The 9,044-nt window shown below is 61.2% G+C and overlaps 1 protein-coding gene across 1 annotated transcript; it reads left to right on the top strand.

Annotated features, from left to right (window-relative positions):
• The first annotated feature begins 1,534 nt into the window (after nt 1–1,534).
• Nucleotides 1,535–5,172, top strand: Prrt1b (proline rich transmembrane protein 1B). The gene is made up of 4 exons (XM_042680877.1): nt 1,535–1,656; nt 1,936–2,569; nt 3,111–3,257; nt 3,795–5,172. The coding sequence occupies exons 1-4, from the start codon at nt 1,535–1,537 to the stop codon at nt 3,939–3,941; spliced, it is 1,050 nt and encodes a 349-aa protein (XP_042536811.1). The 3' UTR covers nt 3,942–5,172.
• Nucleotides 5,173–9,044: the final 3,872 nt, after the last annotated feature.

Here is a 9,044-nt window from a genome sequence, read left to right on the forward strand (position 1 = left end):
GCGGGGGGGGGGCACGGCCTGCCCGCGGGCGTGCGGGAGGTGCGGGAGGGGGCACGGCGGGCGTGCGGGAGGTGCGGGGGGGGGGGGGGCACGGCCTGCCCGCAGTTTGGTGGCTGTGAGGGCGCCGGCCGCGAGCTGGGTTTTTGTGGGGCAGAGCTGGGTGTGGACGGGTGGGCTCAGGCGGTCATCCTGGGCTGTGGCCGCGTCCGCCCGGGGGTGGGGTCGCGCCCCGCACCGGCCGCCGTTACCGGTGGTTCATGGACGGTCGTTACAGTGGCCAGGCCGACACCTCGCTCCCCCGCTCCCCTCACACCGGCCAGTCGCTCCCTTCCGCCGGGTCCCCGACGCCGGCCAAGACCTGGTTCGCCTTTCCTGGGTTCTCTCCCCTCCCCCCGCGGGCTGGGGGCCTGCTCCCCTCTTCCCCCCCCCCCCCCCCCCCCGGCCTGGGAGGCCCTCCCCGGCCGTGGCCCCTTCCCCTCCCCGCGCCGGGGTCCCGCGCCCGCCCGGGGTCCGGCCCCCCTCCCTCCGGGCCCCCTCCCTCCGGCCCCCCCTCCGGGCCCCCTCCCTCCGGGCCCCCTCCCTCCGGGCCCCCTCCCTCCGGCCCCCCTCCCTCCGGGCCCCCTCCCTCCGGCCCCTCCCTCCGGGCCCCCTCCCTCCGGCCCCCCTCCCTCCGGCCCCCCCTCCGGGCCCCCTCCCTCCGGCCCCCCCTCCGGGCCCCCCCCTCCGGCCCCCCACCCTCCGGCCCCCCCTCCGGGCCCCCTCCCTCCGGGCCCCCTCCCTCCGGGCCCCCTCCCGCTCTCTGGTCCCGCCCGGCGCCCCGCACGGCCGCAGGCAGGCGGTGAATTATTAACCTCGGGGCGGGGCGGGGCGGACCGAGCGGAGAACCCGAGCCTGACGGACAGAGGGAAGGACAGACGGCCAGACGGCGGGGACGCAGCCGGGCCATGGAGGCCGGTGAGGGCCTGGGGTCGTCGGGCTGCGGTCGGGAGCGGCGCAGCCGGGGGCTCAGGGGGGCCCGGGGGGTTCCGAGGGGCTCAGGGGGGCCCGGGGGACGCAGGGGGCCCGGGGGGTTCAGGGGGGCCCGGGGGACTCAGGGGGTTCCGGGGGGCTCAGGGGGCCAGGAGGGCGCAAGGGGGCCCGGAGGTTCAGGGGGTCCCGGGGGGTTCCGGGGGGCCCGGGGGTTCAGGGGGCCCGGGAGGTTCAGGGGGCCCGGGGGGCGCAGGGGGTTCAGGGGGCGCAGGGGGTTCAGGGGGCCCGGGGGTTCAGGGGGCCCGGGAGGTTCAGGGGGCCCGGGGGGCGCAGGGGGTTCAGGGGGGCGCAGGGGGTTCAGGGGGCCCGGGGGTTCAGGGGGCCCGGGAGGTTCAGGGGGCCCGGGGGGCGCAGGGGGTTCAGGGGGCCCGGGGGCGCAGGGGGTCCGGGCGCCCCGTGCAGCCCGCCTGCGCCGCATCCCCGCGGGCTGGTCCCGGGCCGGTGTCCGGTTCCCGGGGCCCCACGAAGCCCCGAGGGGGCGGAGGGGCGGGGTTGGGGCGCGGGGATGTGGGGCGCAACCCGAGAGGGAGCGCGCGGCCCGGCTCCGCTTACGCCGCCCGGCGCGGGTTTCGTCCTGGCCGCGGGGCCCCAGACGCGCCCGGCTCCGGGGCCTCGGCCTCGCTCCGCGTAGCGGGGACCGGGGGCCCGGCCGGGCTGCGGCCTCCACCCGGGGCCCAGCCGACGGGGGGACCTGCCGGGGCCGGGAAGCGCTGACACCGGGGCCCGGGGCCGGGAAGCGGGCGCTGTTGGGGTCCCAGTGAGAGAGGGAGGGGCGCCCGCTGGTTTGCCAGCCCTGGACGAGCGTGGCTGAGCCCCAGCGCCACGTCCAGCCTTTTCCACGTGGCACTGCGGAATCGAACCCAGGGCCGCACACGCGGAGCCGCTTCCCAGCTCCTTGGCTCAAAGCCAGCGTTGTGCACTCGAGTCCGGCCTTCGGGGGCTTCACCGGGGAGGAGTCTCACGGCCGGCGCCGGCCCTGGGCCTTGCCAGCGTCCCCGCGTTTCCCGCGCCCGGCCTCCCGCGGGGACGTGGCCCGGCCTCGGGGCCCCGCGCGCTCCGGCCCGGCCCCGCCGCCTCTCACCCAGCGCCGCCGTCCCCGCCAGGTCCCGAGGCCGGAGCGGCCGCCGGCGCCGCGGCCCCCGACGACCCCGCGCGCCCGCAGCTCCCGCGCCGCCCGCGCCTCCTGGACGAGGACCCCGCGGAGGCCGAGGACGACGGGGCGGCCGCGCCCGCAGCCGCGCCGGGGGACCCCGCGCCCGGCGCCCCCGCCCCGGAGCCCCCCGAGGCCGAGGGCCGGCCGGGGCCCAAGGCGGCGACGGCGGCGGCGGCGGGCGCGGGGCCCCCGCTCGGCTTCGAGGAGCCCCCGCCCTACGCGCCGCCCGACCCCAAGGCCGTGGCCCTGCTGTACCCGCCCTTCCCGCAGGTGCCGGTGCTGCTGCAGCCCGCGCCCGCGCCCGCGCCCGCCGCGCTGTTCCCGCCGCCCGCCGCGCTCTTCCCGCCGCCCGCGGGGCCCGGCGCCGCCGCCTTCTCCTTCCCCGCGGTGAGCGCTGCCAGCGGCCCGTGGTGGGGCCCCGGTTCGCCGGGCTCCGGAGCATGGCTAGGAGCCCAGGCACCTGCCGGAGGAAGGGGGCAGGAGGGGGGCATTTGATTAAGAAAAACCTAGGTACCAATAAAAGTGCCGGCGATGGCGGCGCCCACCCGCGGGTCTAAGGGTTCAGGAGGCTCCAAGGATCCAAGTTCAAAGCCAGCGGGAGAGTCCATGAGACTCTTATCTCTGCATAACCAGCCAAAGGCCAGAAGTGGAGCTGTGGCTCACGTGGTGGGGCACCAGCCCCGAAAGAAAAGTTAGGGGACAGTGCCCAGCCCAAACCCCAAACCCACAGTGTCCGTGGTGGGGCGGGAGGCTGTCCTTCCCCGGGCCCCGCAGCCTGCTGGCTCACCTGCCCGCTCACCTGCCGGCTCACCTGCCCCCCCTCACCTGCCCCCCCCCCCCGTCACCTGCCCGCTCACCTGCCCCCCCCTCACCTGCCCCCCTCACTTGCCCCCCCCCCCCTCACCTGCCCGCTCTGTCCCGCCACCAGTTCGGCAGCCCCGTGCCCCTGCCCGGCCTGCCGGCCCCCGCTGTGGAGCGCGGGCCCCCACCCAAGGACTACATGGCGGAGTCGGTGCTGGTGACCCTGTTCTGCTGCCTGCTCACGGGGCTCATGGCCATGGTGTACTCCCACGAGGTAGGCTGGCCCGCACCTGGCGGCATCCAGCCAGTGGCGTGCCATGGATAGAGGCTCGAACTCTGGCCTTCACACTCTCCCTTGGCCTTTTTGCTCAAAGCTGGTGCTCTACTGTTTGAGCCATGCCCCCATGTCCAGCTTTTTGCTGGTTCATTGGAGATGCAAGTCAGATTTGCCTGCCCAGGCTGGCCTCCCGGTCGCTAGGGTTACAGGCATAATCACCAGTACCAGGCTGTGGCAACATCTGGTAGATGCAGGCCCGCCCGGGCCATCTGTGAGCTAGGACCTCAGGCAGCTGTCAGGAGGTGGGGTCCAGGCTTCTGTGTGCCCCTGAATCCCCTAAATTTTTCTGGGCTCCACCTCTAGCTGTAGGGCCTGAGGTAGGTCTCTGAGCCTTTGTTTCCCTATCTGCCAAGTGGGTGTGCTATGGGGGTGGCTGGGGGCTGCTGAGCGGCTTGGTCAGTGCCAGTGTGACCCTCACCAGCCTCTTTCCCCCTGAGCTGTAGACCAACCTTGTCTGCTGTCCGTCTCCTGCAGACGCGTGCAGCCCTGGGCAGGGGGGACCTGGCCCAGGCCGAGGACGCATCTCGGAAGGCTCGCTCGCTCGTGCTCTTCAGCCTGCTCTTTGGGACATTTGTGTTCACCAGCTGGGTCATCTATGTGGCGGTGGCCCTCTTCCCCTGAGGAGACCAGGAACCAGGCCAAGTCCTTTCCCTGGCTCTGGTCTCTGCCTGTGGGCAGCCGCGGGGCCAGAGGAGATCCGTGTGGCGCCCCTGTCCACGGCTGGCCCACGGAGGCTCAGGTAGTGGCCTCAACGATCCTGCGACGGGTGACCAGCGAGTCCCTTCTCCCGGAGGACCAGCGTCTGACTGTCTTCAGAACCATCTGGAAGGACACTGCCCTGTCCAGCTCAGCCAGGGGATTGCGCTGCCGGGCATTGTGGAGAGGGGCTGCCAGTGACCCCGCTGCAGCTCCTGGCTGGTTGGTCCAGGCAGGGGATTGGGATCTCACACCAACTACATGTCCAGTGGGCTGGGCTGCAAGGTGGACAGTGATACATTCCAGCAGCGGCTCCCTGGCCTGGCCTCCCTTGCCCGGCCTCGCTTGCTGGGCCTCCCTGGCCTGCACACAAGCCAGGCCATGGAGGCTGCTCCCGTTCCCCCCAGTCTCTGCTGGAAACTTCCCTCTCCCACTGCCTCTGCTTGTCACCATCTCTCTCCAACTCTTCCTTTATTTTCCAAAGATGGAGGATCCCCTGGCCCCCCGTCTGGAGAAGGCGCCCAGAGGGGGAGCCCCCAGCGCCTCCCCACGCTGAGAGACAGGAGCAGGGGAGGCAGCTGCCATCTCCTGGGCCAGGGAAGGAGGAGCCCGGACACAGCCCCGGTGATGGATGGTCACAGAGCGGGAGGAGGAAATCAGGTCTCCAGGGATCAGTGGTTGATGGACTCCAGTCCACAAGCTCTTCGCACTGAACTGAACTGAATCTGAATGGGAAGGTCCTCCAGACCAAAGTGCTGGCAGCCACTTGGCAGATCTCCATAAAGTGCAGACTGACACCTCCATCCGGAAGTTTGGAGTTATCAGACGCTCCCTGGTGATGTAATGAGGACACTGCCCAGGGAAGTGGGAGGTAAGAACTTAAGTCACTGAAGGGCACAGGCTCCGCCCTGGCCGGGCTGTTCTTGGTATGTGTGGGTGTGGGGAGGGTATTTGCAGCTGTTTAAAAAGTCTGCAGTGTGGAAACAGAAGAGACAAACGATCCCACGGCTGTCTAGTAGTCCTTTAAGAATAGAATAAGAGAAACTAGTCAAGTGGCTGGATATAAAATAAATACACAAAAGTTGGTAGTAATCATAGTTAAAGGTAGGAAAAAAACCTAAATTCCACTCATAAATATTGACAATACATTCAATTAGAAAAAGATCTGGATGCAAAGGAAGATTATTACTGTTATTATTTAAAAATTATCACAGAGGGCCAGGGATGTGGCTTAGTGGTAGAGTGCTTGCCTTGATGAAGCCCTGGGTTCAATTTCTCAGCCCCACATACACAGAAAAAGCTGGAAGTGGTGCTGTGGCTCAAGTGGTAGAGCACTAGAATTGAGCGAAAGAAGCTCAGGGACAGTGCCTGGGCCCTGAGTTCAAGCCCCAGGACTGGCCAGAGAAAAACAAAAACAAAAAAAATAACAATAAAAGTTATCACAGAGCCAGGCGTCGGAGGCTCATACCTCTAATCCTAGCTACTCAGAGGCTGAGACCTGACGATCACCGTTTGAAGCCAGTCCAGGTGGGAAAAGTGAGACTCTTATCTCCAATTAACCACTTAAATAAGTAAGTAAAGCTGGAAGTGGAGCTGTGGCTCAAGTGTTACAGTGTTAGCCTTGAGTGGAAAAGCTAGAGTGTCTAGGCCTGAGGTTGACCCCCATTACACACACACACACACACACACACACACGCACGCACGCACGCACGCACGCACGCACGCACGCCAGGAGATGGGGCGCAGGCCTGCAGCATCAAGCTACAGAGGTTGAGGCAGGAGGATTGCTTGAGCCGAGCAGTTGGGTGGAGGCCATCCTGGACAACTCCATGAGACCTAGTCTCAAATGGAAACACACCACAGCAGAGCAAAGTGACCCACGGTGGAGCTGCTGGGTGTGTCCACGTCTCGAAGTAACTTCCTCCATCACGGGTTTGGGGTTCCACCAGCCGCAGACCCGTGTCACCCCTGGGGTTTGTCTCTTAAGTTTGGGGTCTTCTGATGAGTGCCTTTCCCTATTTCGGGAAGGCCTTAATCTGCACTGCCCTGCTGGCCCTGATCACAGGATCATCAGCAATCCACGCTCTTCTAATGATGTGCTCTTCAATGTTTTTGTTGTTGTTGTTGGTCATGGGGCCTGAACTCAGGCCTGGGCGCTGTCCCTCAGCTCTTCAGCTCAAGGCTAGCGCTCTACCACTGAGCCACCTTCCCAGCCCCAACATTTATGAGTTCTAGGAGCTTTGCGATAGTTATTTCTTCCACACTGGGTGATGTGTACATTTCTCTTGTTTTGCATAGCATCAGCTGTCCCCTCTTTCCCATTTGTCCCCTCCCTCCCACCGCTGCCATTGAGTTGCTTAGTTCCTTTTGGTCAATGTCCAGTGCAGCTGATGGGTCCCGCTGTTGTATGTTTTTCCCTGATTCCCTCTAGTTCTGTGTTGTCTTCCTGGTTCCCCTCTGGTGTACACCATACATGTGATCAGCAGCATGGGGTTATTTAGTAGTGATTCAACCAGATGAGTGGAAGTCCTTTGTTTCTTAAGTTCTTTTAATTTTGTCCTATCACCTAACATTTTGGATTTAACATCCACTTATCAGGGAGACCATGTACCATTTATCTCTTTGCTCTTGGCTTACCTCGCTCAACATGATTTCTTCTAGCTCCATCCATTTCCCTGAAAATGCCATTATTTTGTCATTTCTAATGGCTGCATAATATTCCATTGTGTGTAGATACCACAATTTTTGGATCCATTCATCTGTGGTGGGGCCTCTGGGTTGTTTCCATAGCCTGGCTATTGTGAACAGTGCTGCAGTAAACATGGAGGTGCACGTGTCCTTGTATCCTGGTTCCTGTTGTTCAGGATAGATGCCTAGGAGTGGTATGGCTGGGCCATAGGGGAGGTCAATAGTTAGCTTTCTGAGGACCCTCCAGACTGCTTTCCAAAGTGGCTGTATAAGTGTACGTTCCCATCAGCAGTGTAATAGGGTTCCTCTTTCTCTGCATCCCCTCCAGCATTTGTCGTTGGCTGACTTTAGGATGTGGGCCATTCTGACTGGGGTAAGGTAGTATTCTCAGGGTTGTCTTTATTTGCATTTCCTTCACAACCAGGGATGGTGAACATTTCCTCATGTGTTTCTTTGCCATTTTTATCTCTTCTTCTGAGAAGTCTCTCTTTAGTTCCCTTGCCCATTTGGTAATTGGTTTGTTGGGTTTGGGAGGGATTCGTTTCTTGAGTTTACTGCATATACTGGATATACTGTCTGATATACTGCTGGTAAATATTTTTTTCCCAATTAGTTGGTTGTCTTTCTAGCTTAGTTGCGATAGATTTAGCTGTGCAGAAGCTTTTTATTTTAAGGTAGTCCCATTTGTCGAGTCTCTCTCCAATTTGTTGTGACCCTGGTACTCTGTTCAGGAAGTTCCTTCCTGTGCCTATTAGTTCAAGTGTCTTTCCTACTCTGTCCTGCAGTAGTTTCAGAGATTCAGGTTTAATGTTAAGGTCTTTAATCCATTTTGAGTTGATGTTGGTGCATGGTGATAGGCTGGGGTCCACTTTTAGTTTTCTGCATGTGGCCGCCCAGTTTTCCCAGCACCAGTGGTTGAAGAGGCTGTGCATATCTTTGCCTCCTTTGTCAAATATCAGCTGACTGTAGGTGTGTGGATTTATTTCTGTATCTTCTATTCCATTGGTCTTCCAGTCTGTTTTTGCACCAGTACCATGCTGTTTTTGTTATTATGGCTCTATAGTAGAGTTTGAGGTTCGGCATGGATATCCCTCCCACGTATTTATTCCCTGGAATTGTTTTGGCTATTCTAGGTCTTTTGTTGTTCCATATGAATTTTTGGACTGTTCCTCTTTTCTTTCTTTCAGTCTGGTAGTACTGGGGTTTGAACTTAGGGCTTTTTAGCATACGCGGTGGGTACCTTACCACCTGGCCACACACCTGCCTAGGGTATAAAATTTTAAAACTGCCCTAGCTAGGCACGGCGGCTCACGCCTGTGATCCTAGGTACTTGGGAGGCTGGGATCTGAGGATCATGGTTGGAAGCCAGCCCAAGGCAGATAAATCCATGGGACTCTTAATTCTAATTAAATAGTGGAAAAGCCAAAAGTGGAGGTGTGACTCAAGTGGTAGAGTACCAGCCTTGAGTGAGAAAACTAGACTTGACTCCTTGTCCTTCAACTGGAGGATTTAGCTTCCTTGTGGCTTAGGGGAGGTTACATCACCATCTCCTCTGGTGGCCTTTCTGCCTTTTTTTGTGTGTGTGGCTTGAACTCTGGGCCTGGGCACTGTCCCTCAGCTCTTCAGCTCAAGGCGAGCGCTCTACCACTTGAGCCACAGCACCACTTCCAGCTTTTTCTGTGTATGTGGACCTCATGCATGCAAGGCAAGCACTCTACCACTGAGCCACCTTCCCAGCCCTCTGCCTTTTTTCTGTTTGTTTTGCTGATTCTGGGGTTTGAACTCAGGGCCTGGATGCTGTCCCTGAACTTCTTTTGCTCCAGGCTGGTGTACTACCACTTGAGCTGTACCTTTATTTCTGGCTTTTGGTGGTAAATGGAGGTGAGTCGTCAGGACGTTCTTGCTGGGCTGGCTTGGAACCTGGCTCCAGCTTCTCATGCCTTCTTGACTCCTGACTCTAGGGCTCGGTGCTTCCTGGTCAGGGACCAGAGGGAAGATGACACTGGAAAGGGATGGAACGGGGACCTGCAGGGGGGAGAATAACAAGAGATGCAGGGGTGAGTAGAAAGGGTACACTGTGGAAACGTGGAAATGTCACAGTGACCCCCCCACCCCCAATGGATGGATGCTAACAAGCAAAAAGAGGGAAAACAAAGCTTAAGCGGAGAGCAGCAATGGCGGTCTAAGAGTGCTGGGGCAGGGCAGGGCAGTGGCTGCCCACAAGTTTTCTATGAAAACCTTAGCAGCTCGGGGCTGGGAAGGTGGCTCAGTGGTAAAGCATTTGCCTTGTATGCATGAGGCCCTGGGTTTGATTCTCAACACCACATAAGCCAAAAGAAA

Source organism: Dipodomys spectabilis, unplaced genomic scaffold, assembly GCF_019054845.1.
Source record: "Dipodomys spectabilis isolate Male_0828 unplaced genomic scaffold, ASM1905484v1 ptg000067l, whole genome shotgun sequence".
Taxonomy (NCBI): Eukaryota; Metazoa; Chordata; class Mammalia; order Rodentia; family Heteromyidae; genus Dipodomys; species Dipodomys spectabilis.

Coding starts and splice junctions, on each gene's coding strand:
- Prrt1b (XM_042680877.1), top strand. CDS start 1,535: ATGTGGGGCGCAACCCGAGAGGGAGCGCGCGGCCCGGCTCCGCTTACG. Junction 2,570..3,110: donor CCGCCTTCTCCTTCCCCGCG/GTGAGCGCTGCC, acceptor TCCCGCCACCAG/TTCGGCAGCCCCGTGCCCCT. Junction 3,258..3,794: donor CCATGGTGTACTCCCACGAG/GTAGGCTGGCCC, acceptor CGTCTCCTGCAG/ACGCGTGCAGCCCTGGGCAG.